The following is a 26,284-nucleotide window of genomic DNA, read 5'->3' on the forward strand; positions in this document are numbered from 1 at the left end:
AGTACCCATCACCCTCATACAGGACTAGTTAGCGGTGCCCATCACCCTCATACAGGACTAGTTAGCGGTGCCCATCACCCCCATACAGGACTAGTTAGCAGTGCCCATCACCCCCATACAGGACTAGTTAGCAGTACCCATCACCCTCATACAGGACTAGTTAGCAGTACCCATCACCCCCGCACAGGACTAGTTAGCGGTGCCCATCACCCCCATACAGGACTAGTTAGCGGTGCCCATCACCCCCCATACAGGACTAGTTAGCGGTGCCCATCACCCCGGCCAGGGCTGGTGCGCGGTGCGGCTGCGCGGCGGCGCGGAGTTGCGCGACGCTCCCTTCCCCCCCCCCCCCCCCGCCCTCCCCGTGCGGCCGCGGCCGGGCGCGGAATTTGCCTCGGTCCCTGGCGCGCGGCTGCCATGTCCCAAGATGGCGGAGGCGGCGGAGCTGAAGGTGCCGCGGGGGGGGCGCGGGCCGGGGGCTGCGGGGCGGCGGTGAGGGGCTGCGGGCGGCGGTGGCCGTGTGGGGCCGGGGGGCTGTGGGGCGGCAACCGGGGGCTCTGGGACGGGGCTGAGTGGCAGGAACCGGGGGCTGTGGGGCAGGAGCAGGGGGGGGCTGTGGGGCAGGAGCAGGGGGGCTGTGGGGCTGGGCTGAGTAGCAGGAGTAGGGGGGTCTGTGGGGCAGGTCTGTGGGGCAGGTCTGTGGGGCAGGAACTGTGGGGCTCTGGAGCAGGAGCAGGGGGGGACTGTGGGGCAGGAGCAGGGGGGCTGTGGGGCTGGGCTGAGTAGCAGGAGCAGGGGGGGCTGTGGGGCAGGAACTGTGGGGCTCTAGAGTAGGAGCAGGGGGGGGACCGTGGGGCAGGAGCAGGGGGGCTGTGGGGCAGGAGCAGGGGGGCTGTGGGGCAGGGCTGAGTGGCAAGAGCAGGGGGGCTGTGAGGCATGAACCGGGGGCAGGAACCAGGGGGCCTGTGGGGCAGGAACCGGGAGCAGGAACCGGGGGGCTTGTGGGGCAGGAACCAGGGGGGCTGTGGGGCAGGAACAGGGACAGGAACTTGGGGCTGTGGGGCAGGAACAGGGGACCGTGGGGCAAGATTGGGAGCTGTGGGGCAGGACCAGGGGACCGTGGGGCAGGGCTGTGGGCTGTGGGGCAGGACTAGGAGGCAGGACCAGGGGACCGTGGGGCAGGGCTGTGGGCTGTGGGGCAGGACTAGGAGGCAGGACTAGGGTCCGTAGGGCAGGAGCTGGGGGTCCGTGGGGCAGGACCAGGGGGGCAGTGGGGCTGGCAGAGCGAGGGTCGGATGCTGGGTTCGCCCCAGCCGTGGGGCTCAGGCAGTGCGTGGGGCTGGGGGCTCTGGGGTGGGATTTCAGGGGGCGACGTGCTGGGCTGTGGGGCAGCAGGGCGAGGGGGGCAGAGGGCTCAGCCGTGGGGGTCCAAGGGGGAGCCAAGGGAGAGCAGGCAGCGCCGGGGGAAAGAGGCGCCTGGGGCGGACGGACAGACAGACGGATGGATGGACGGACGAGGAAACCGTGGGGCCGAGCGGCGAGGTCCGGGGCAGCCCCACGCGGGCTGGGGGCCGGGGCGGCGGGGGGCTGCGGGGGAGGGAGGCGCGGAGACCGCCCGGGCGAGGGGCACGTAGGAAGGGGGTCGGATTTTGGATGTCGGAGCGGCGGCTGCTGAATCCGGCAGCGACCTCCCGCGCTGTTTGCAAAAGGGGGGGGCTGGAAGATTTTGGGGGGCAACGGAGGCTCGGAGAAAAGAAGTAGAAACCTGAAAGGAAGGGAGAGCTGAGAAACGGAGCGGTTCAGAGCCTCGGAGGAGGTAGGGGAGTGCGGAAAGCGCAGCAAATAACCAGTAGGCAGGAGAGGGGGTGAAGCTCGAGGCAGGTTTCGGGGCGAGGAGCCGGTGTAGCGGGCCGGGGAGCTGCGAGATGCTCCCGGGGGTTCGTAGGGGAGGAGGGAGCGGAGAGCGTGTAACATGGTAGTGCTGCACCAGTGCTCACGGCTGGATGGGGTTTCATCTCCCTCCACTCTCTTTTTCTCGTTTTTAGGAGTCAGAGTGTGTAACCACCTTTGCCCACCAGACTGTGGACTATGAAATTGCCCCTGGTAACTAATTCCGAAGCTGATTTGTGTCCTTGTTGGCGTTTAATATTTTTTCCCACAGGCTGGAATATAGATCTTAGCTGGCTGAAGTGGCCTAAGAGTCCTGCCCCCTTCCCTCTGCTGGGAATAGTAAGACATTTGGGAACTGGCACCTTTTTGGCAGCCAGCCACAGCACGAACATAATTCTCTGGAGCTAGTATTTGTCTGTAATCTTTCCAGCGGTGGCCTGTCCAAATTTTGATATTGCTTTATGGTGTGATCCTTCTCCCTCCCCTAAAACTCTGTGCGACTTAAGCGTGGCTACAATGGGAGCCCTATCGAGTGTCAAAATGTTAACAGTATTTATGGAGAAATTGGATCCGATAATTGAAATTGGGTGAATTGGAACGGTGCAGAATGTGAGCTCCAGAAATGCTTTTTATTTGTGCCGTTTCCCAGCGTTCCAGACGAGGTGTTAATGGCAAAAAGACGCACGGCTCCAGGCTCAGGTGAATGAATGCAGCGACACAGGCCCTGGTCCCGCCTTGACCCACCGCTGCGTTCAGCAGGATGCGTGCAAACGGTGCCGCTGCCCTCAGTGTGGCTGCTCGCACGGACTATAAAATAGCACATGCGTAATCCTCCAGTTTGGGGGCACAGCTAGCAAACGGCAAAGCAGAGTGCGACGTGCAGAGGGCAAAGTGGCTGTAATGTCCTTGGCATTTCCCACTCCGTTCCCTCTGCAGATAAATCGCTGCAGAGGAATTGCATTTTAAGGAGAGATGTAGCTTAGCGCACACGTTTGCATTCTCTGAGGTTTGACCCACCTCTGAGATCCTCCAGTGGTCTTCCAGACTTCAGCCTTTTCTCTAGAGCCTAGCAATATCCAAGGCTCTCTTCAGTTTATTTTTAAATCTGTGCTCCCTTCCGGCAACTGAATTCCCTTGTCCATCTCCCCGAACCCCCTGTCTAGTTTACTAGCCAGGAGTTTGTTTAAGATTTTTACCATCTGTGTCTCATTGTAAAAGCAAGACGAGCCAGTTGAAAATGGAATGATTTCTCCTTATAAAGTCTGTAGTTGGCTTAGACACCTTCCTTTATTTAAAAGGCCAAACGCTGACTCCCCTGGAAAGAGAAACGCTGCTTTTGGTTCGTAGATTTTTGTTGTTCAACAACGATACAGTCAAGCTCTTCAGCCTGGATTCAAGTCTTCTGTGGATCCAGTCGCTAACAAGCCTCAGGTGCCCTCCGGGAGCTTTCGATTCTGATCTCATATGGCAATAAGAGAGTTTTTCCACTGCTCTGCGACTTTGAGCAGTAATCGGAGAGGCTTCAGGTGTAGATAAGAGTCCACAGTTGCTGCAGTGGTGGTGACACAGCCATCCTATGTCATGGATACAAGTGGTTTTTTAATGCTAAACGTGAATCTTGTGCTGGTGAGCCATGCTACACTAATCTCCTGTGAGGTGAAGGATTTGGTCCAGAGGATTTGTAGGAGCGCCTGTTAGGGTAAAGGGTGTGGGAAGAGGTCAGTTTCTATAAAATGATTATTCAAAGTGTTTGATACTGTTATCAAAATGGGAGGGAGTTTGTAAGATGAATATTTGGTAAATGTGCACCCTTAATGTATTTTTTCTGAGGTGTTTAAAGCAGTCACTGTCAAAGTTGAGGGTCCCCAAGCTGAGCTTTTCCTCTTAAACGACAGAGGTTTCCTGCTTCTGACAAGTCCTCTTGGCTCTGTAAAGGGGAAAAAAGGAAATTACAATATTGTTTAAATCATTCTTCTCTTGAACGTGTCACCCGGCAAAAGTAACGGACAAATCCCGTGCAAGCTACAGTGTCTGACGTATGTTTTTCTACATGAGACCTTCATCTGATGCTGCATCTGTTTTGCATCGGAGAGCACCTGGCGCTTTTTGTAACGACGGAGTTTGCTTTGATAGCCTTACCAAATACTTCCCTTTCTTTCCCCACTGGGAAGCGGAACATCTGTCACGTTGCCCTCCCGAGACGCCGCTTTTTTGGCGGTGGGTAAAGTGATCCTAATAAGACTTGTTAAACTGCCTTGGACCCTCTTGGCACATAAAGCAGAATCAGCTAGCTATTTAATAAACTTGACCTGTAGGTTACGGAGGTGGGCTGTGCACTCGCCTCGTTCCGTAATTATAAGTTACTCTAGAAAATATGGCCTGTAAGATGTAGAGTCGAGATGTTACCGTCACCTATTCTCAAATGAATACTCTCTGCTCTGTTTGGTTTGTAAATCAACCCAAATACAGAATATTCCTTCTTTTAAAACGAAGATGTTTCAGCTTTGTTTTTTACGTTCCTTTTATTGAAACGAATGCAGTTTTTTTGCGTTTCTGGAATATCAAAATCCAGCCTTCCCCCTCTGCCCTCTAGTGCTCCATCGCAGTTTGATGATGAAGCGCAGAGGAGAAGGCCTCTCTGTGAAACTGAAACAACCCATGCGGATTTAAACCCTGCAAAATTGTTACTAATTTGAGAACAATTCTGCCATTGTTGAATCAGTTGCATTTTGGGTGCCTAAAGGGAAACGTCTTTCCAGATGCAGGGTGGCGTTGAAACTCTGTGCGCCCTTTCTTATGGAAAAGGGAGAGTGCTGGAAGTTACTAGATTTCCGGTTTAACCCGTCAGCTATCAGAAATTTATTCAATATTTTTGTGGAATTCGACAATATCTTCTAGGGTCGATGCCTTTCAGTGCATAGTGTAGATATGTCTTCTGAAGCTGTTAGCGGACTAGTGTCGCTCTTGATGCGAAGGGGGCATGCCTCTGCTTCGGGATAGGCATCGACCCGCTATTCATACAGGCCATCGCTTGGCAATTTTGGGTCGTTCATTGATTCGGAGGCGAAAGTTTGCTTGTCCTTAGTCTCCCTTCGCAAGTACGTGCGTGTGTTAAAAAGAATAAGTGTAATTGCATTGGCCTCTGGTTTGGTCCGATTCTAATTTTTACTTATGTGAGAGAAAAAGGTGTTACGTTACGCTAAAATATATACAAACATAGATGCATAAGTATATATATATGTGCTTTCATAGCATTATCAGTCATCCCATGGGAATATCTGCGTAAATAAGTAATTTTGAAGCCATATTAAGAATCCGGGGGAACGATGGTTTTGTGACAAAGTTCCTGGAGTGTGGCTGTGAGATTTGAGCTGAGTTTCTGGGTCTGCTACCAACTTTCCTTGCGGGACTGTGGAGAGGTCTCTGTGACCCTTTTTATTTTTCCTCATGGGAAATGGGAATAATTCTGTATCTTCTACTTTTTGCGCATCCTTTCCAAGTAACCCTGTTGGGCTTGTTGGACCTGTCGTGAGAATTAGCGAGTTGCTGTTGGAGAGACTGTCATTAAAGAGGCAGGTTGATTAAATAATGCCAGCCTAGGTGCAGAGGTGATACTTAATGTACATTTTTGCTTAATTGCAGCCCGTCTGACTAACCCTGAAGTCTGGTTTCAGATTTGATGTCGGATGCGTTTCCTTAGAGAAACACTGGGCCAGAAATGGACATTCCTAAGTAGTACTTTTGAATTAAAGAATAAAAGCAACAGATGAAAACACACGCGGTCATGCTGTGGGCTCGGCCGCTCTAAGCCAGTCTGAAGAGGCCTTAAAATGAGAGTGTTAAACCCTTTTAAATTTCCGGAGAGATACAAAGGCTTTAGTTTAAATGAGGAATGACCCTAAATGAAATTGCCGGCATTTGCTTGAAGGGAAGGTAATTTAACCGTCTGTTGAATATTAGAAACTGCAAAGCAGTAGGTGCTGCTTGATTTGAACATTGATTTGAAACAGGAAGTAAATGCAACCTTTGCGTTTCGAGACCCGAGCAAAGCATCTGAAAGTAAAAACAAAACTAAATGTTTACGATTCTGCTGCTGACAAGTTATTAAATGACACGGGTAGGGGAACTTCAAATTTGACAGTGCCTCTTTTAAGGCCTCTGCCTAGCATCTTCTTTAGTGAACCCGTAGCTTGTTTTTGGGTTCTCTCTGTTCAAGTAGCAATTGTAATGGGCTTTGTTTTGTTTTCTTGCAGCACATGGTTATGAGCTTTAGGGTATCAGAATTACAAGTTCTCTTGGGCTTTGCTGGAAGGAACAAGAGTGGAAGGAAGCACGAACTGCTCACAAAGGCATTACAGCTGCTTAAATCTGGCTGCAGCCCGGCTGTTCAGATGAAAATTAAAGAACTGTACCGGCGGAGGTTCCCGAGGAAGATCTTTACCCCTTCAGACTTGTCAATGCTCCACATTCAGGCAGGGCAGCTGCCCTCTGCCACCGCGCTGACTCAGGGCACGGTGTGTCATTTGCCCTACGAGCATGGCTCGGCGGCGAGCGCGGTGCCGGCAGCTATGCTGCCTCCGGTGCCTATGCTGGGACCCAAACACGAGACGGACGTTCAGCACTTATCGCCCCCCATCCACCCGGTCCACCCGGATGTCAAGATGAAGAGGCTGCCCTTCTACGACATTTATGACGAGCTGATAAAACCTACCACGTTAGGTACGTTCGAAGCTGCTCGGTCCTCTTGGTTTTCGGAGGCTCCTTTTGTTTACTCAGGTACATTGATTTGAGCGTCCCTAAAACTATTTCAACAGAATAGGAGTGACATGAGCAACAGTAAGACGAGCTTGCCAGGTTGCTTGTTCATCAGCTTGGATCCAAAAGAGCGATGCCCAGATGGAAGTGGGGTTTCGGTGGAAGGCTTCCAGTTTGCGGGTGTACAAATTGCAAAGCTCGGCGCGTGCAAGCCTTGTCGGAGAGGGCGAGGAGTGCAGGGACTGGTGTAACGCTGACTGCGGGGGGGCCTGGGTCTCTCCTCGCGTTGGCATGTGACAATACAGTTGAAATAACAGTTGGACTGGTGACTGCAACGGATTTGGCATAGGCTGCCAGAAATGGAAGCTTTTAGTTGCTTTTCAGTCTCGTTCCAAATTTATTTGCATGAAAAAGGGTGTTTCTCTCAGCTGACACGTTTCCTTTTTCTGTTAAGTGTATATTGAGCCTAAAGTTTGGGGTTGTTTACTGTTTTCACCTGGTAAGAGCCGTTTTGGGAACCCGAAGCTTTCTTTTCAGAGTCTGAACTGTGAAGCTTTCCCTATTCTGTGATATGTCAGCATATGGGTGCTAATCCTGAGAGAGTAAAAACCTGGTTAAATTGGCATGGATTTCCTTTCGGAACAAATTAGCGAATGCCAGGAGTGTTAATTGTGAAAAGAGGTTTGTTATTTTTGCAAACAACTGATGTCACCAGGTCTCAGAGCGAAACAGCCTCTTAAAAATTCTCTGGCACCTTTAAGTCTAATTCTGCCTTAATTATTAACGAAAACAGAGTCATAAATCCCTCCAATATATAGGATTAATGAGCTGTTTCATGTATTACAGTCCTGCTTGCAGGTTGCAAATACGAGAAATTCTCGTCCGCATTGACGAGACAGCCCAAAAACGGGCAGGAAGCAGGCAGGTCTTGAATGAGAGCGGAAGAGGGGTATGGAAAAAGGGAAAACCCTTAAGGCCACGGGGAATTTAGTGCCCTACTGCACGTTTGCTGTTCTTTCCATTTGCGGCTTGCAGGTTAGTCGAGCCTCTCGTAGGCCCTACACGTGCCGAGGCGCTACCTGATTTAGTCAAGGGACTTGGCAAGACTTTTGCAGCCAGATGGAATTGGTGGGAGAAGTAAGAGTTCAAGCTTAAGAAAACAACTAGAATAGCCTTGTCTTGTAGAAGCCTGGAATAGTCTTGTGCTGACTGTATTTTTATTTTAGGTTGAGGCTTTCTGGCCTCTTCAAACGAGATCCACCCATCTTATGCCTTTTAAATGGTTTTAGCTTGGATTCAGGGTTGTTTTTCTTTCACATAAACATAGTAATGTTTGAAAAAGTGGAGATAAGTATGTCTGTAGTGCGACCAGAACCCACTGACTTTTTTTTCTGGTTGGTTTTGTTACTGTTTTGTTAAAGATTGCATATTCTTAGGTTTGGCTTTGTTAAATCTCTCCGACAACCTGTGGTTAAGCCTCTTCCCTGAAATGGGATACTCATGTTGCAAAAGAAATCATTTTTTTTCTCTGTGCCAAAAAACTCTCTCCCCGGATAAAACTTCCTTCCTTATATGTTGGTGCTTGAACTGGAAACATTTCTTATGTAATGTATTCGAGGATCACAGATTTTTTTTCTTTTATTTTTGGCTTCTGTGGGTTGCATCTCTCCCTCTTCTCCCTTAAGCTTTGCGAGCATCACCTCCTGTTTTTTCTTATTTTAATTATTTGTGGCAATTGGTTGCAGTTGTCAGGTGTCCAGATAGGGAGGCTGCAACGTCATAAAAATGCCTGAAAATAATACGTATGTGGGAAGGAAGAATGAAAGCAGAGGTGCGGTTAGGTTGATGGTATGGTAAAGGCAGTGGCACAGGGATTAACGATAATGTCTCTCAGTCCATTCACTCTTTCTTTTTGCTGTAACTACCAAATATTTGAGCTATGACTCTTTTCCACTTCCCTTATTACATCAGCCCTCTAGCTGTGTTAATGATGAATCTTGGAGAAGTTTCTGTTTCTCTCTGAGTTAGATGGTGGCTGCTATCTGAGCAATAGCATTGGTTATAAGTTGGTTATAAAATGGGGAAAATTTTTCTCTGCCGCCTCCATTTATAACCAATAACCAAAGAAAAGTAGATATTGCCATTTTGATGTCGGATTGATTATTGCCATTATGCCATTTTGATGTTCAGTGGCTTTACACGGGCGCTGTTTGGAACAGAATCAGGATTTCATTTTGCGGTCGAGGTGCGAAAGGCTCAGGCAGCAAGTCCTAAGATGGTCAAAATCCCTCCAAATTTCTCCGGTTCCTTCTGCGAGTGCCGCTAGGCCGTTGCTGCTGGAGGCCTGCAGAGGATCTGGCAGGTCATCTGCCAGGAAGCTTCCTCTCTTGCAGGCCTCACATTCCTCACATTCCCGAACCGCAGGAGACTGGAGAAGCAAACCCCTCGCCCCGCTGAGGAATCCGCTCTGGCAGGAGGTTGACCGTGCTTGTCGGGGAGGCCGGCAGAAGGGTATTCCTCTCCGAAGGCAGGTGGCAAAGCGAGCAGAGCTAACGTTCTCCTCCGCAGGTCTGTCGTAGCCTCCGATAATCACGCTGTGACCGAGCCGTCACGAATATTTCCAGATGGGATGCTGGAGCGCTCTGTGTTGTAGGATGGCCCAGGCCCTAGGCTGGAGTCCATAAAGCAGCGAAACGTGAGATTTGCATCAGCCGCTCACCTGCCGGCCGCGGTGCGTGCGCGTGCCGCTGTGATAAGCGCGCGCTGCTTTGTTTTGCCTCATCCCAGAGATGCTCCGCGTCCTCGATAGCGCCTGTGGGAGTTGCTGTTGCTCGGGGTAGGAGGAGAAACGAGTGCAGAAATTGCCCACAAGATCGGCTCTTTGCAAACTAAATTAGCTTACAGCTTCAGTGTTCTTCATCCTAGGAAGCCGATGCTTTGCAAAAGTTAATTAGTTCATAGTTCTTGTGAGGGAGGCAGACAGCTCCCCGTTTTACAGATGGAGAAACTGAGGCGCAAAAGAAGTGCCTTGTTTAAGGTCAGGGCAAGAGAGAGGGAAACCCTGGTAATACTGGTTTGTTTTTATGTGCGCGTTGTACCAGACACTTTTACTGTGCTCATCGTTAACGCTTGCTAAGAATCCTTGCTTCTCCCATTATGTGGGTTTCTGCTTGGGTGTTTATTTCTAATGAAGTGCGTAGCTGTTTTTTTTTCTAAATTAGCTGTGACTCCGTCCATGTGCCTGAGGAGAGAATGACACCACCTGATTACTGTTCGGCAGGCGTACTTATTCTACAACCACAGTAATTACTATAAATTTCTAGGGCAGCTCATGACCTCTGGCATTCCCTTAGCTCCGTATTTGATCACAGGCTCTTCTCAACCTGTTCGCTGATCCCTGGGAAGTGCTGTCCACCCTGTTGCTCTTTGCGTACTCAGGAGGCTGGTTTAGTCACAGGAGAGCGAGAGGACAAGTTTCCCAAATTCCTTGTAATTATTGTTCTGCGCAGCTCTGAATGAGCTACTTAATATTTTCCACGCCTCAGTTTTCCTTGTATGTAAAATGATGGAAACGGTAAATGTCTACCCTGAAAGAGTGACGTAAGGCTTGGTACATGGTGAAGGTCTTGGAGGGTCCTTGCCTGGAAGTGCAAGGAATCGCTTATAAACTATGGACTGCAAATCTTGCTCATCTAAACCCCATGGGAATTTTGGCCATGGATTGCCTTCTGCTTTTGGTGGATACTGCCCTTCACTTAAAATAAGACATGGGTGTCTAGATGCAAGAAAGACTTAATGATGATTGGTTTACTTTGTCTTAAATTCTCTTCCTCAGCATCAACGAACAGTCAACGGTTTGAAGAAGCTCACTTCACCTTTGCTCTAACCCCTCAGCAAGTTCAGCAGATCCTCACTTCCCGGTAAGTGAAGCAGCGCGCGTGGTGCCTCTCTGGAGGATGCGTGTCGCATGTGGCTTCCCTGCTGGCTTCGTGTTCTTCCCCTGCAGTACTGGCAGAACGGAGAGTGGAGGCAGGAGGAAAAATTGGCAGAGTTTGGGTGAGCGAGCCTGGCAGATGAGGAGGTCAGGTACAGTTGGAATAGGAGGAGGAACTGAATCTAACACACTTCACATTTCTCTGCTCCAGTGCAGCATGAGAATAAAATGCCGAGTCAGTTGTTTGGCCAGTGTAAAAACGCAGAGTTTCTTGGTGTCAGCAGTGCTGTTCTGCTTACAGCTGTTAAGGACCTGATTGAAGCCTGCAGAGCGGGATTATTGTGCTTAAGAGACAAAGTATGGTAACTGGGATAAAAGCTTGCTGGTTCATACCAAAATTTAGAGCTACCCTCCACCTGTGCCTACAAACACAATAGTTTGTTTGCATTGGCAAGACTATAGCTGACATTATTTTCTTAAAATTCAACAGTAGTGAGAGACTCTGGAATTTATTTTCTCTTCTCTTCCACTGTGCTTTCTCTTCTGTTTCGTAGGCTTTTACTTTATGTCCTTGTCTGGGAATTTTGTGTGCTAGTTAGAACAGGTTACAAAAACCAGATGGTAGCTTTTACAGTTCAGCTGCACTGGTTTTATTCATAATATATCCAGCATATATCAGTATAACGATGGAATTTTTTGCTGTTATAGCTGTAACTTTCCTGTTGAGCACCGCCAACAGTCTTAAGACCTTCTTTTCTGTTGCAGAGATATCTTACCAGGTGCCAAATGCGATTACACTATACAGGTACAATTAAGGTAAGACCCATGTCTGTATGTCTTTTTGATGACTGCATTAAGTTCTCTTCTCGGAGCAGTGCATTGATGGTCCTTTTTGGTGAATCATGCTTTTAGCATTTGATCTGGTTTGAAATTGCATGTTAAAGAGCTTGGAAGAATCTACAGCGTTCGTTGCTGTATTGTGAACATCGGTGTCTCTGTGAGAGTGATCCTCTGCGGTTTCATCCTCCGATGGCCTTGTTGTGAAACACCAAACCAGTATGGTCCCCCCGAACTCCAGCGAGGCTGAGTGCTTCCGTCGTCTTCTCTCTCACTGCTCTGTGCAGCGCTTTACTGGCACAAGTTGTCATGGACTTGCCTGGGAGTTTTGTCAAATTTAATTACGGTAGAACTGAACCTTCCTCAGAGCTCTGCGTGTTTATGTAGAGCTCACTTCTTTCTATTTTCCATTCCAAATATTTACCTTTTTGCAGGATCATTGCAAAAGGCAGAGTAAGAGGCAGAAACTACCTGAAAACCTGAACATTTTTTAATGTGCGCCTAGTTATTGCTTACAAAAATGCAAGATATGTTGGAGATTGTGTGCTTGAGTAGAAAAATACTTGAAAGTGCTTCACAGTTTATCCACTGATTCTTGCAGTCAGCGCTGGGGTGGCTATTTAAGCGCTTAGCAGCACTGTCCTACGCTACTGAACAGGGACTGAGGGGACTCTTGCCCAACATTCAACTCCTGGCACAGTTTAAATATGTTAAATTTTATTATCAGGGGTTTGAACTTGGCAAAGAGACAGAGAATCATTGCTCTACTCTTAGAAGAAAGTGCTTTGACCATAATGAGGAGTTTAGGGCTTTAGTTACGCTAACTGAAAGCCTGAAGAAAAGTGGTAATTTGAAACCAAAGGCTTTTGATTTAATTCAAAAGAGAGCATGTTGGATTTCAAGAAGGCGTTCAATATTAACCTCTATTCTGTGACACTGTCTCTCTGATTTGAGACTTTGCGGTCTCAGTTTTCCTGCTGTGTCCATCTGTTCCACTCTTGCGCACGGAGCTGGTAGAGTGAAGCATGAGGGCATCCTGTTTCCTGAAATGAATCAGGAGATGGATCCTTGGAAGTGTCTCTTCTGTAATGCAGCAAAACACCATGTGTGTTTTTGAAGGACCAGTTTCAGTGTGTACATCCCGTACCATGTTTTGAACACTGAGGAAGAAGCAGAGTTTACAAAATAGTCCGCCAGTGTTATACTGGAAGCTTACGTGTGTCTCCTGGGATGTCCAGAATGCATCCATTCACCTGAAGAAATAACCCGTATTCAGCAAACTTTAGCGCAGGAGTTAAAAATGATGGTGGGATCATTTCTTCTCGCTCAGCCCAGCTGCTGATTTGCTTCTGCATAGGCAGTGTTCTCGTATTCCCGTGCAAGAAAGAAAAGAGAAGATTAATCCCCAATTTTGTTCTTTGTTTTGTTTGGCAAGCAGAGAGAGGTTAGAAAACAAAAAGATCGGATTTATTTATCTAGAACATTGGTGGTGTGGCTCTGCCGCGGTGTGACGTGCCAGGGCTTGATCTTGCAGCGAAGAAGAAGCCGGCCAAGGTCACAGTCTGACTCATGACTACATGGCAGGACTGTGGTTTCTGCGTGGGGAGTCGTCCCTCTGGCACAGCACCCTCCTTTGAAACGAAGTCGAGCACACGATCATCCGATTAAACGGGATCAGGATTTGAACGAGAGCCCATCGTGGCTTGCTGGTGCTGACATCTTTATGCCTGAGGAAGGCAACTGTAAGATATTAAGTGATGGCAGATGAGTTTTGAACGTGTCGCTAAGCAGTAACTAGTCTGTCCTATGGCAAGATTTACTTTTGGGCAAGCATATTTTTAATTCCTCAGGTGCTCGTAAATTGTGGTAGGTGACTTGAACGTGTGTGGTTCCTTTCATCTTGAAGTGCTGTGGAATTTGTAGGTGAAGTAGCACCTGAACGCGCCCGTCGCTGCGTTGAAGGGCAGAAACCATCCGGTGCAAAGCGTCCTTTGCAGCCGCTGCTTGTACGGGAATTTTGTACGCTGCAGTCCCCGGTCTCCCTGAATGGTGCCCAAGGTAGCCATCCTTAATGCTTGCCCACCCGGAGCTCGGTTTGTGTCATTTTTTGGAATGATGTCAAGCCAGAGAATACAATTTGACTTTGAAATTGTGATTCTGGAGAGCGTAGATCGTCATCTGGGCTGAATAAAATTAGCCCTTCCTGGGGCACGCTTCCCTGCGCGCATGCTAGCAATTGTTTTAAGTTGCTGGCGTTTTTGCGACTTGTTCCTCGTAGCAGCGTTGCTGCGCATAGGGTTTGAAGCCTGTTTGTAGATGTGTGCGGGACTGTTCGTCTGCTCGTGTGCTTCCCAGCCGCTGATCTGTTCTGCTGAGAAAATGTCTTTCTCTTTCTAAAGAGAAGTTTGGCTGCCGTTTTTGTGAGCGTCATCACTCACTTGCCAGTTTCTCCCTCCTGCTTCGTAGGTTCTGCTTGTGTGAAACCAGCTGTCCCCAAGAAGATTACTTCCCTCCTAATTTATTTGTCAAGGTCAATGGAAAACTCTGTCCCCTGCCTGTGAGTAAATCTTATTTCTTGTTAATATGCTGTAATCTAAAATCTGCCCTTGGACACAGCAACGGCTCCCAATAAGTTTAGTGGGGATGTATTTTCCAGAGATTAAGAACTGACTTGAAGAAATGGCGCGGTTAGCATGTAAAGCTGATTTCATGTTACCGGCTTGTGGATTGGGGGTGAAAGCTGCTCTTTGACTTGGGCAGAGTGGTGCTTAAGTAGAGGAACACACAAATTTTTGACCTGACTTTTAACCCGCAGAATCTCTCTAGGTTTTTGGCGTGCCTCTGCTTACAAGAAGCTTGATAATAAAAATACAGAGTAAAATCTAAGATTAGTGGAATAATGGCACTACCTTTAGTTTACTGTATTACAGGAGGACCTAGATGCTCCAGTCAAGGTTGGGATCCTTTGTGCTGGGTAACGCGTAAAAATATAATAAGAAACAGTCCTTGCCCCAGAGAGTTTAGAGTCTAGAAGACGCTGCAGCTTGCCTGGCGTCAGTCAGTGTCACACCTGGGAAGAATATTCGAGGCTTGACAGTCATAGTCCAGTTTCCCGTCTGTTGGCCCACGCTGGCTTCGCGCCATCGTGGCTGGCACCCTTTGCAATCAAACCTGCAGAACGGCCTCTATTGCTCTGCCTGGGCCGCTCCCTTAATATTTTTAGAGATTTGCATTTTTGCCTCAAATGTTCTGTCCCTTTTTTAGCAGAGGCAATTAGGAGCCTGCTAAAAAAAGAGAGTTTGTTTCTGGCTTTATGGGGTGGAAAGGGAGAAGTCTGTATGAGACTGCGAGGTGCTCGGTGGCGAAAGAGTTTCCCCCTAGCTTATGCTCCGAGATAATTTTTTTTGCATTCAGCTGGATGAGTCATTTGCGACGGAGAAGCTGTTCGTGTGAGCTGTGCACACTAAACCAGCTCAGCGGGAACCCTTTTTTGTTTGACTTCTGTTTAAAAGTAATAGTTGGCCCGTGGAGGCAGAGTCTCAGGTCAAGCTGCCCAGTCTATCTGAGGGCGATGAACAAACTAGCGCTAAAAGGGAGGTGGTATAAATCTCTCTGAATTACAGAAAAAGCTCTCTCGGGCTGAATAATGGGATAGGTTTCTAATCAAGTTGGAATGTGGTTGCAGTGAAGTAAGATGAGATCAATGTGAGATTTGTCTTGGGATGTAATTTTTTTTAGCCCTCCCGCCCTGGCTAGGATTTGGATTTTAACGCAATGCCATTTGTGCACAACGTATTCTGTACTGACAGTTCTGTGTTTGCAGAGAGGTTAAGCCTGCGATGGGATTCCAGTGTGCTTGGCAGCATAAGGATTTTAGAGGGAACCTTTACTCTTCATTTCTTGAGGAATTATCATGTACTTCTCTGAGGCTGAGGTTTTAAAGAAATTCCACCCGTTTCCCTTAAAGGCTCTAGGGTATGACATGAAATGCCTTGAGGTACAAGGTGCCATGAAGAGACTGGCTTTACAGATTATCGTATAGGGCCTTACCCCTCAGAGGGAATTTATTTCATGTCAGGTAATCTTTCTCTCTTTGCAGGGTTATCTCCCACCCACAAAAAACGGTGCAGAGCCGAAACGACCAAGCCGTCCTGTCAATATCACTCCGTTGGCGCGACTTTCGGCGACTGTCCCGAACACGATCGTAGTGAACTGGTCCTCAGAGTTCGGCAGGGTGAGCGAGGTGCAGCATCAAGCTGTGCAAATCCAGGAGACTCCTGTCCCTTCTAGTGCATCTTCCAAGTCTGAACAGTGTCAACTTCTTTTCAACAGAACTACTCTCTGTCAGTTTACCTGGTGAAGCAGCTCACTTCGGTAACGCTGCTGCAGAAGCTGAGAGCCAAGGGCATCCGAAATCCAGACCATTCACGAGCCCTGAGTAAGTACCTGTCGCGAATGTGTAGGTGTAGGTCTGAATTTGCAGGTGAAGGCAGTGTGGGACCCTGTGCGTATCCCTTGTTGCAAGCCCATTCACACCTGCTGAGTCCCATATGTGGGAATGTGATTGGAGGGAAAGGACTGAAAAGATTATGGATTTTTACAGTGATGTAATTGAACAAAGCTGAAACCTATATATATATGTATAAGGTCTGCTATCATAAACATTACCTGTCTGTAATTTGGATAATAAGCATCATGATGCAAACTATAAATTATATCTGTAAATATTTATGCATGTAAGAGAAGGAGGATGTTAACAGGAGACCTTTCTTCCCCTCCTCTTCTTTCAGTCAAAGAAAAACTGACGGCTGATCCTGACAGTGAGATAGCTACAACAAGCTTACGAGTTTCCCTCATGTGTCCAGTAGGTTTCTGCGTTTTTGTTTGTTCTTCTTGGACAGGCCTGTGTGAACACATTCCTGCTTACCTTATCTTTGCCTAGGAACACTTTGGAGCAAGATCAGAGCTAATGCTGCTGCTGCTCTGCTTCTGTTAAAAAGTCAGCTTTGATTCCTAAATAAAAGCAGAACTGCTTTCTGTCATGCTCAGAAAATAACTGAGATTGTTGGCCTAAACTGCCTTGCTGAATGCCTTCTGTTGACCTCATCAGTGTCTTACACCTTCACCATTAGCATATACTTGAGTTGGAAGCGAGTTATAAAAACAAACAAACAAAAAACTCAGGCAAGCTTCGTTTTCTCTTGCATGTGAATTCTCCACTGACATTTAAGTTAATGCCTTGCTAAACATACCAGAGGGATGGATGGGGGAGAAAAGGGAATAAACATGACCATTGGCTGTACTTTGTGCCACGAGAGGCAGTTTGTACGGAATTGAGTTCGTTTCTTTTTCTTGCCTCTCAGCTGGGTAAGATGAGGCTGATTGTGCCCTGCCGAGCCATTACATGCACCCACCTCCAGTGCTTTGATGCAGCCCTCTATCTTCAAATGAATGAGAAGAAACCCACGTGGACTTGTCCTGTGTGTGATAAGAAAGCCCCCTACGACAACCTGATAATTGATGGGTGAGCTGAGCAGGCTCTGTATACGTTCTTTAACCTTGTTAATGTTTTTCTTTTAAGGTTAATCCTCTAATGCTAGCATAAATAGATGAGTTACAGCCTTGAATAACTTAAAATCTGATTTTTCATTCCCTAAACTGCTTTGATGCCAATTTGGAGAGATTTCCCTAAAGAACAAGAAGCCTTTGTCAAAATCTTGGCTTCCTTGCTGGCAGTCTCTGTAGAGGCTGTAATGAGGGAACCTGCGTACTGAGGTTTGAACGGAGCCCTGCTATGTACGTTGAACAGCCCATCATAAAGCTGGGCTTTCAGGTGATACTGGCATGGACTGGATTTTAGAACTGTAATTCTCTGTACTCCTTTAACCCATCCCTGTCAGTCCTGCGTCATTTGTGCTGTCCATGCGCATGCATATATGCATGTGTCCTTGTAGTGTTTGCTCTCCCCAGCTTGTTCTCTCACCTGGCAGGTTGTTCATGGAAATTCTGAACTCCTGCACAGACTGTGATGAGATACAGTTCATGGAGGATGGCTCCTGGTGCCCCATGAAGCCAAAGAAGGAGAACCAGGAGGTGTGCCAGACATCTGCGTTCAGTGGGATCGAGGGTATGGGAGTCACAGTCACCAAGTCTCTTTCTTTTGGAAGTCTTGTTTTACCAAAGCAACTTTTACAGAGAGGTTTTGAAGTGTTTCAGGTCCCACCTGGGAGCCAATATTTAGGATCACATTAAAATACCAGGAGCATGACAGGCACTTAGCAGATTGCTGTGCAGTGCATGCTAGAAAAAAAGAAAAATCCACGTTCTCCTGAAACTGCAGCATTAATTCTAGGTGGGCCATTGAAATGGAGGCCTATCTATTAGTGTGAGCATGATACTTCTGTTCTGGATGATGCTTCTGTTCTGGGACTGGGTTTGGTACAAGCTGTCTGGAAGTCCTTGCACACGGTGTATCCCAGGGTTGTAGTGCTTGTATGGGTGGTGGTGGTTTGCCCTGTTTCCATCTTGGCCAACTGCAGCTTGTTGCTCGCTTTCCTCTGCAGCCAGCTCCCTTTACACTGTGAGCTCTGAGGGCAAGAGCTCCTCTGAGGGCAAAAAGAAAGTGGAGGTTATTGATCTCACTCTGGACAGCTCGTCGGATGAGGAGGAGCCGCCTGCCAAGAAGCAGTGCCCGATCTCCAGCATGGCTCTTCCGGCAGCGGCCGGGCCCAAGGGGTAAGGCAACACAGGAGCTCAACCCACCCCCTCGCTGGGCTCTGTTTTGTTTTGTTTCCTGCTCTTTGCTTCCTTCCTTCCTTCCTTGTATGCTGCTGCCATCGTAGTAACCAGGTGGGAGTCTGCTTGGGTCCTCTGATCTGTCCCTGGAAAGCACTGCTGCTGCTTTCCCCCACCTGCCCCCATGAACCTGGCCGAGGCGAGGTGACGCATCTCTGACTGTGTGGCGAGGGAAGTGGGAGCGGTTGTTTCTGCTGTGGGCATGGTAGTATCAGAGTTTCTTTTGCTTGTTCCTTAAAGTATAATAACAGCTGAGGAATTCTGGCTTCAGCGTGCCATTTTGCTTTTAGAAGTTCATCAGATCTTCATTCTGTTTCAGGGTGTTAAGTCTTGATCACCAGCTGTCTTCTGTGCTTCGAAGTCCTCCCATGGCAGCTCCTGGCAGTGACTATCTCTCCAACCTCCCCATTCCTGATTACCATCCTTCATACCAGGTGCCATCAGAGCTTCAAGGTAACAAGGACCTCTGGCAGCAGCTTTCAGATATGCACAATTGTACCAGTTTACCAGACTAAGAAGTTGGCTGTGACAGCCGGTGCCCTGGCTTCCTCTTCTGCTGTGTGTGAACTGAGCTACAGAGGCCCTTGGTTTGCTCAGACACGTAGCCTCTCTTGGCCTGGTAGCCGTTGCAGATCAGAGCAAGTATTTTTGAATGGCAGAGTTCACTGGCCCAACACAGAAGTAGGAAGAAGGAAACTAGAGTACCTCATTCCTGGGGCATGACTCCCGAGAGATTTCTTTGGGGACCTGCAGGTGAGATCTTGACTGACAGAATAACTTGAAATCTGGTTGTTAGCTACAGATCACAGGTAAGAACAGTCGAGGTTTTGGCTGGTAGTGGTTGTGTGTTCCAGAGCCACCGAGGAAATAAGGCTGTGACTTCCTTTTGTGGGCTCTTGTCGTCCTGGTAGGCAAGGTGTGATACAGGCTGTATGTCCTAACCCTGGAGGAGAAAAGAGCAGCTCATGTCCGTGACTATGAGAGTAGCACACTCTCCCTTCCCAGTTGGAGGGGAAATAGAAAACCATTGTTTAAAAATGCACTGGTCTGGGGATCTTCATGTGTTTTACAAGAGTCGTTTATGCATCGCAGAGGCGACTGCTATCCGGAGAGAGTCCACCTGTCAGGTCAGCAGTAGAGACTTGGAAATACTAGTTCCCAGTCCTGTGTAGAGTTCGCCCATCCCTCTTGCCTGATCTGATGTTTGCACGGTTACTGTCCGATGGAGTTAATTTGGTCAGCACCCTTATGCAGCTTTAAGGAGTAGTTTGAAAGGTTGTGGTATCACCAGCCCGGTCAGGACTGTGCTGACGCAGCCCCTTGTGGTTTGCTGAGCTTTGCTGGAACTTGCTCTTAGTGCCAGGCTCCGCTACGTCTCCAGAGTTCGAGAAGCGAAGTTTAGCCCGTCCTGTGCTGTTTCATTTCCGAGGCCATGTGATGAGTTACAGAGGGATTGTAGAAATCGAGCTGGAGTTTCTGTTTGAGTTGGAGTTGACGATATCGTGGTATCTAGTGCTTGGAAGCAGCCTGAATCCATCTGTTTGACTCTGTGCTAGCACAGTTTGGCTCCCCTTCCTGCCAGAAGCTCATTTGCCATCAAGAGATTTATTTTTCCCCTTTTTATTTTTCTAGGTCTGGATTTGTTTTCCTTCCTTCAAAGTGAAAACCAGGTAAGTTTTTTTGGTTTCGTTTTTGTTTTTCGTTTCTCTCTGCCAAACCTGCAGTCTGGCAAATACATCCTTCTTCCCTCAGCCAACCTTCCTCTTCTTCCATCCTCTTCCTCTACCAGCACTGTTCTAGGACGACGGTGGGGGTGCCAGCTTTGCGGTTCCACAGGCACCGCCTGGCACCCCAGGGAGATACGTAGTGTCTGCAAGAACCCTGGACTCTTGCCCCTCTTCCCAGCACCTCTCTTCCTTTGCAGTATCTGCTTTCTTAAGTCTGCCCTTACTGTTGCAAATTCAGAATTACCTAGGGCTCAGAGGTGGAAATACTTTGCTTCTCTGAGGCCGAATCCACCCAGACATGCAGCCTGGCTTAGGAGAGCGATGGTAGAAAGCGGAGGTATGCGGTGGTGGTCGCTGACAGTTGATTTGTCCTGTCCGGCATCTGGTTGTGTGTAGATGTAGAGCTCGCTACGGATCCACGCACATCATGTGGCTTTCAGGGTGGTTACTGTAGGCTCCTTCTTCTTTCTCTGTGCTGGGCTGTGTTTCTTGCTGCTGCTGCATGTCTCTCCTGTGCCGTTCTCACCTCCGAAGCCCAAGCTTGTCCTGGGTTGAGCTGACAGGGAGCAGTGGGTGTTGATGGTTCAAGGTCAGTCTTGGTAAACTGGTACATTTATCCAGGGCTTGGGGAGCATTGAGCTCTGTGAATGATTCCTGTTCAACCTCTCCTCCTCGTGGAGACCAGTTGTTGTTCCCGAGAGACCTGCTGTCTCCGTGTGGGCAGGTGCCCCTTTCCGAAGGGCACCTCTGAACGGGCTGCGCGGGACTGGGGGCCGGGGCCGTTTGGATACCTGATCTGATAAGGGCTTTCCTTTGCTTTGGCAGCATTACAGCCCTTCCGTGATCACCTCCCTGGATGAGCAGGATACGCTCAGCCATTTCTTGCAGTACAGAGGCACGTCCAGCCACTTCATGAGCATGAATCCCCTGGCCCCTGTGATGGCAGGATCTCCCAGCGCCGTCAGCCCCGCCGGCAGCCGCATCAGCAGCATCGTCTCCACCAGCGCGCTGCGAGAGAGCCACGGGCACAACGGGACTATAAGTAGCACCGCAGCGCTCCCGGGCTGCAGGCCAGACATCATTTCGCTGGACTAACCCCGCGCCCAGCCCACGCTGGTGGCTGTTAATCCCTCTGCCAGGGAGGGGAGACGAGGGCAGGTTTCCAGTGGCTGCTTTAGGACTGGTTTCCCTGTCTGGGACTGGAAGGACCTGACTGCTAACCGTTCGGTTGTGTCTCTCCTCTCTTGATTTGAGGCAGTTTCCCCCAGGTAGCCAGTGCCCCCAGGCCTTGTGCTGGTGGTTTCCAGTCTACCTACGTTAGGAAGGACGTGTCCTGCGGCTGTATCTGCGCACGCACGCGCTCCTGAGCACGCTGGGATGGGGGCTGAGGAGCGCCTGTTTCCGAGGGTTAACCAAACCCCTGGACTTTTAAGAAGTATTTTAAAACCATTTATACGATGTAGGAGTCTGGTACAGGTATCGAAGTGCTGATGATAATTCAGCTGCCCCCTCTTCCCCGCTGGAGCAGTGGCCAGAAGCGGGGCGGTGTGTCCTGCCCTTTTCCCTCCCCAAACTGCCCCAAATCCCACGTGGCCCCTCGCTTGCCGGTGAGGCTGGATCTGGGATCTTGTGGCTGTTCCTGCCTTGATGGTTGTCTTCGCTTCCCGGCCTTCCCTGGGAGGAAAGGGGGCTCCTGCCTGGCGCCGGGGCAGCGAAGGGCTGGGAAGGGGGCAGGCAGACCGTGGCGATGCTCTTGGCCTCGATCCCAAGCGCGCAGGGCGCGGGTGGACATTTGCCGGCCCAGGCCCTGACCATGGTGGTCAGGAGATGCCACGGCGGTATTCCCAGCGGATGGGCCCCTGCGGGGAGCCCAGGCTGATGGGGCAGCTGCCCCCCGGCTCAAAATCCGGCTCTAATCCTAGAGCCAGAGGCCTGAAAGGGACCACGGAGCTCATCCGAGCCCTGTCCCCAGGCAGGACCTTCTCCACCGGTGTCACTCCTGATAGACACTCGTCTGCCCTTAGAGGGGGGAAGGTCTGACCTCCCCAAAAACTGCTTCCCAAGCCCTGACTGCAAATTACTCGTTATTTTTAATGGAACAAGGTGCAGGGGGGGAGAGAGCAGACCCAAGCGGGGCCGCGTGCCAGGAGATGTGCTGAACGCTCGTCAGGTGAGCGACCCACGAAGGAAACTGCCCCGGCCCCGTAGGACCAGCCGCATCCCCGGCTGCGGCTTCACCTTCGGGCTCCCGCCGGGACTTGGCGGATTTGGGGAGGGTCAGTAACCGGGACAGAGCCGCGAGGGGCAGGAGGAGACGTTACAGGTGCCCCAGCCACGCTGTTGCCTTCTGTCTGTCCCTCTCTAGTGACACTGGGCTCGGTGCCGTCTCAATTGTAATTATGATGTATTTAAAAAAAAAAATGTAGATTTGTTTTCCTCCTTTTAAATATTTCCAATACAGACCTGTACAGAGAACAAATAGATAATCTATATTTTCAGTTGCAGCTTTTTGTACATATAAAACTCCAAAGACTTCCCTCTTTCTCTACCTACGTGAGGACTAAATGAAGGTTGCGTTGTCTCCGCCGGGGACAAGGCTTCGCCCATTGCACAAATTATTTATGTATTTAAACGTACACTTTAGTTTGTAACCTTTACCGCGCTGTACCTGCCGCTTTGCGAGTGTCCTGCCCCGACGGGGGCTGTGCCCGATCCCCGCTGCCGCACGCATCTCCCCATTTCTGCGGCACGCGGTGCGTGGGTGTCGTGGCTCCAAGGCAAGGCTGGGCCGGAGCGGGGAAGGGTATCACATGTAGCAATTTTTAGCACTTTTTTTATTTTAAACCGCTCCATTACTGAGCGTTAAAGCAAAGCGCCTTTCCATGCCGGTGGGGAGGGATGGGGGAGCAGCACGCAGTATTCTGCTTGGACCGTTCCCTACTTCTTGTATCATAACCGCAGTAAATATTTCAATGCAATAAAGTCATAAATCCCGAGGAGCTGCTTCTTTGTGCTTTGGCCTCGCTTTCGTTGCGTGGGCGCAGCCGTGCTCGTCCGCCTCGGTTTTTGGAGGGGTGCGAGCCCGACCGGTGTTGCTTCTGCTCTTGGAGCTCTGGGATTAAGTGCCTGGATGTGCTCTGCAATCCCGGGGGAGCGGGGAGGATTTGGCATTTGGACCGAGGGCGCTTCGATAGCAGGCGCTCCCTGCACCCTTCCTTCCCGGCTTCCCCAGCCGGAAAAGGTGACGGGCACGAGGCTGATAGGGAATAGCGGGGCCGGTTTTGCCGTCCGAGCCCAGCTGCAGGGGGGAGAGGGAGGGAACAACCCAGCTCGCCTCCACCGCGTCCCCTAACCTCTCCGCTCTGCTTTTCCCACAGCCGCGGCTCCAAGGAGCAGCCAGATGTGCCCGGCGTGGGCAGGGAAACAACCCGGCACCCAGCGAGAAGCAACTTTATTCCTCTCCCCACAGCAAGTGGAACGGCCCGACACCTCCCTAGGGCCCGACCGCCTCCAGCCAGAGCCGAAGGGCGAACTTGGTGCCGGTGCTGACCCGCTCGACGTCCTCCCCTTCCGCCGGCGCCGTGTTCAGCAAGGTGGCGGTAGGGACCTCGGCGGCGCGGGCCGAGCCGCGGCACAGCTCTGTGATGCTGCGAGGGAAAGCCGGGGCGGATGGGGCGGCCGGGGCTTCCCCGCAGCCGGAGGAGGTTTCCATCCCTCTCTCTCCCCGTGCGCGTCCTTACCTGAGCGTGGCGGGCAGGGTGCTGGGGACGGCTCCCGCGCCCTCGGCTCCGTCCTCCGCGGCGGCGATGTGCTCCAGCACGGGGGGGTCCAGCCAGGCGTAGGCGCTCACCTCGCGCTCGTCGGGGCGCATCCTGGCCTGCGAGCCGAGGGCGGCGCTCAGCCGGGGCAACGCGCGCCCCGGCGCCCGGCCCCCGCGCCGGACTCACCTGCAGCCGCTCGTGGCTCTCGGCGGAGAGGAGCAGCAGGTAGGAGACGACGTGGTGGCGCCGCGGCGGCCCCCGGCTCAGCATGGGCGGGTAGACGGACTGCGGGGGACAGACGGACACGGCAGCACGATGGGGTGCGAACGGCCTCGGGGTGGCGGAGGGGACCCGGGGGCTGCTCGGCTCCGGCCGGGCGGGACAGCGGCGCTGAGCACCCCCCGGGCGAGCAGGCTGTTACCTCCCAGAGGCCGAGCATCCTCCAGGAGAAGGTGCCGGCTTCCAGGCGCAGGCCCGTCTCCTCCTCCAGCTCCCGCAGCCCCACGTCCAGCAGCTACGGCCAAGGAGAAGGGTGCTCAGGGCAGGGCCGAGCACCCCAGGGTGCCCCAAATCCTTGCTCCAGTCTTTCCCGGCCGGAGGCAGAGTTGTCCCCGCGTTGTCCCCGGGGTCTCACCTCTTCACCCGGCTCCACGTGCCCACCTGCGAGGAGGGAGAGCGGCTCAGGACCCTGCGGCACGCATCCTGCCCGCCGCGGGGAGACGGCCGGGCCGAGGCCGGGGAGGGACCCCCTCGCCCCGAAACTTTCCCCGCTCACCGGGCGGCACCCAGACGTTGGGGAAGACGGCGAGGGTGGCGGCGCGGCGGGTGAGCAGGACGCGGCGGGTGCTGGCCTGCAGCAGCACGGCCACCGCGGCGGCCACCCCGCGGTCCCCCGGCGCCCCGGCGGGGACGGAGGCCGCTGGCTGCTGCCCCAGGAGCTTGGCGGGGCAGAAGGGGGGTCTCTGCGGGGACACGGGGCCGGTGGGACGGGGCGGCGCGCGGAGGAACAACGCCAACGCCGCCGCCGCCCCAGGTTCCCCCGACCCACCTTGAGGATGGTTTCGGTGGAGCCGGGGAAGGCGGCGTCGGAGAGGATGAAGCGGCCGCACTCCAGGCCGCAGCTCACCACCGCCGCGTCCTCGTGCGCGGGGCAGAAGGCGCCGGTGACGCTCTGCGGGGACGCGCCGGGGTGAGTGGCTGCGCGGGAGCCAGACGCGCTGGGAGCCCTGCGCGTGCGCTGCACCCCCCCCCCAAAATAACCCACGCCGTGCACGCCTAGCAGCGTGCAATGCACGCGCACACGGCTCCCTCTGCCCTATGTGCACGCCACTCTCCTGCCTTGCACACACACTGCCAGCCCCCTTGCACGCTCACACACCGGCACCCCCTCCTCCCTTGCACACTCCCCCCCCACCCCTTGCATAGGTCCCCGTTCCCTTGCACGCCCTGACCTGTTGCACGCCCCTCCCTTGCACACTCCCCCCCCACCCCTTGCATAGGTCCCCGTTCCCTTGCACACCCCAACCCGTTGCACGCCCCTCCCTTGCACACTCCCCCCACCCCTTGCATAGGTCCCTGTTCCTTTGCATGCCCCGACCCGTTGCACGCCCCCGCCCGTTGCACACCCCTCCCTTGCACTTTCCTCTTCCCTCGCAGGCCCTTTCCTCGCACCCCCCCCCCACTCCTTTGCACACCCCGGCCCTGCACCCTTCCCCGTTCCCTTGCATGCTCCCCCCCCTTTGCACGCCCCTCCCTTGCACACGCGCCCCTCCGCACGCTCCCCCCACCCCTTGCATGCCCCCACCCCCTTGCAGGCTCCTCCCTTGCACTTCCCCCCCCTTGCACGCCCCTCCCTCGCCCCCCCCCTTGCACACCCTCCCTTGCACGCTCCCCCCCCCCCCCCCGGGTACCTGGCCGAACCGCGCGGGCACCTCCACCCCCCCGCGCCGCACGTGCACGAGGACGTGCGCGAGCCCCGCCATGAGCGCTCCGAGGGGCGGGGCCTCGCTGGGGGCGGGGCCCGGGCGGGGGGCGGGGCCCGGCCCCGGCGCGACGACAGCGGCCCCTGCCGGCCGCCGCCCGCGCTGCGCCGCGTCCCGGGGCGGCACAAGGGACGGTGCCACCTCCCCGGGGACCCCCCCCCCTCCCGGGACAGTGCCACCTCCCGGGGGGGGGGACAGTGCCCCAGATGGGGAAAGCAGGGCACAGGGTCCCCCCTGGGATGGGGGACAAGGGACAGTGGCAGCATTAGGGTAGGGGACAGGGTCCACCCTGGGGCACACAGGGGACACTGCCACCCCCCCAGGGAAGGGGACAGAGCCAGCCCCTGGGGCAGTGCCATCCCTGGGACATCTAGGACAGGGCCACCCTCCACAGCTGAGGGCCACCCCTGGGGCAGTGCCACCCTCAGGGGACAGCGTCAGCCATAGGGTAGGGGACAGCATCACCCCTAGAGCACCCAGGGCTCTGCCATCAAAGCCCCTCTGCCCCCACGCACAGTCCCTCCAACTGTGGGACTCCCCGGGCAGGAGCAGGGACCCCGTCACCATCACGCCCTGTCACCGTCACACCTTGTCCCCACATGC

The 26,284-nt window shown here is 52.2% G+C and overlaps 2 protein-coding genes across 7 annotated transcripts; one reads left to right on the plus strand and one right to left on the minus strand.

The window, feature by feature from the left end:
- Positions 1–418: 418 nt before the first annotated feature.
- On the plus strand, positions 419–22,937 carry PIAS3 (protein inhibitor of activated STAT 3). 4 transcript variants are annotated; one of them, XM_067313546.1, is made up of 15 exons: positions 422–451; positions 2,046–2,103; positions 6,144–6,609; positions 10,481–10,565; positions 11,345–11,395; positions 13,883–13,973; positions 15,516–15,650; positions 15,749–15,854; positions 16,207–16,280; positions 16,780–16,940; positions 17,407–17,543; positions 17,980–18,151; positions 18,531–18,664; positions 19,844–19,881; positions 20,764–22,937. In XM_067313546.1, exons 2-15 carry the CDS (start codon positions 2,089–2,091, stop codon positions 21,031–21,033), a joined length of 1,935 nt encoding a protein of 644 aa, XP_067169647.1. In that variant the 5' UTR covers positions 422–451; positions 2,046–2,088; the 3' UTR covers positions 21,034–22,937. The 4 variants fall into 4 exon arrangements, with proteins under 4 accessions (XP_067169646.1, XP_067169647.1, XP_067169648.1 ...); XM_067313547.1 differs by lacking the exon at positions 422–451 and adding an exon at positions 1,466–1,542; XM_067313545.1 differs by lacking the exon at positions 2,046–2,103 and having other exon boundaries at positions 419–451.
- Positions 22,010–25,695, minus strand: NUDT17 (nudix hydrolase 17). 3 transcript variants are annotated; one of them, XM_067313551.1, is made up of 8 exons: positions 25,610–25,695; positions 24,748–24,870; positions 24,475–24,661; positions 24,334–24,359; positions 24,121–24,213; positions 23,886–23,984; positions 23,679–23,815; positions 22,010–22,401 (listed from the first exon to the last, which is right to left on the minus strand). In XM_067313551.1, the coding sequence occupies exons 1-8, from the start codon at positions 25,679–25,681 to the stop codon at positions 22,347–22,349; spliced, it is 792 nt and encodes a 263-aa protein (XP_067169652.1). In that variant the 5' UTR covers positions 25,682–25,695; the 3' UTR covers positions 22,010–22,346. The 3 variants fall into 3 exon arrangements, with proteins under 3 accessions (XP_067169652.1, XP_067169650.1, XP_067169651.1); XM_067313549.1 differs by having other exon boundaries at positions 22,010–23,236; XM_067313550.1 differs by lacking the exon at positions 22,010–22,401 and adding an exon at positions 23,373–23,585.
- Between the last annotated feature and the right edge of the window lie 589 nt (positions 25,696–26,284).

This window comes from Apteryx mantelli, chromosome 31, assembly GCF_036417845.1.
Source record: "Apteryx mantelli isolate bAptMan1 chromosome 31, bAptMan1.hap1, whole genome shotgun sequence".
NCBI lineage: Eukaryota > Metazoa > Chordata > Aves > Apterygiformes > Apterygidae > Apteryx > Apteryx mantelli.

Excerpts from the sequence above, each read along its gene's own strand:
- PIAS3 (XM_067313545.1), top strand. The coding sequence starts at position 428 with ATGGCGGAGGCGGCGGAGCTGAAG. Across the intron at positions 13,974-15,515 it reads GAAAACTCTGTCCCCTGCCT|GGTTATCTCCCACCCACAAA; the intron begins GTGAGTAAATCT and ends CTCTCTTTGCAG. Across the intron at positions 18,152-18,530 it reads GCAGCGGCCGGGCCCAAGGG|GGTGTTAAGTCTTGATCACC; the intron begins GTAAGGCAACAC and ends ATTCTGTTTCAG.
- NUDT17 (XM_067313549.1), bottom strand. The coding sequence starts at position 25,681 with ATGGCGGGGCTCGCGCACGTCCTCGTGCACGTGCGGCGCGGGGGGGTG. Across the intron at positions 24,871-25,609 it reads TGCCCGCGCGGTTCGGCCAG|AGCGTCACCGGCGCCTTCTG; the intron begins GTACCCGGGGGG and ends GCGTCCCCGCAG. Across the intron at positions 23,237-23,678 it reads ACCCTGCCCGCCACGCTCAG|CTGGGCTCGGACGGCAAAAC; the intron begins GTAAGGACGCGC and ends TCCCCCCTGCAG.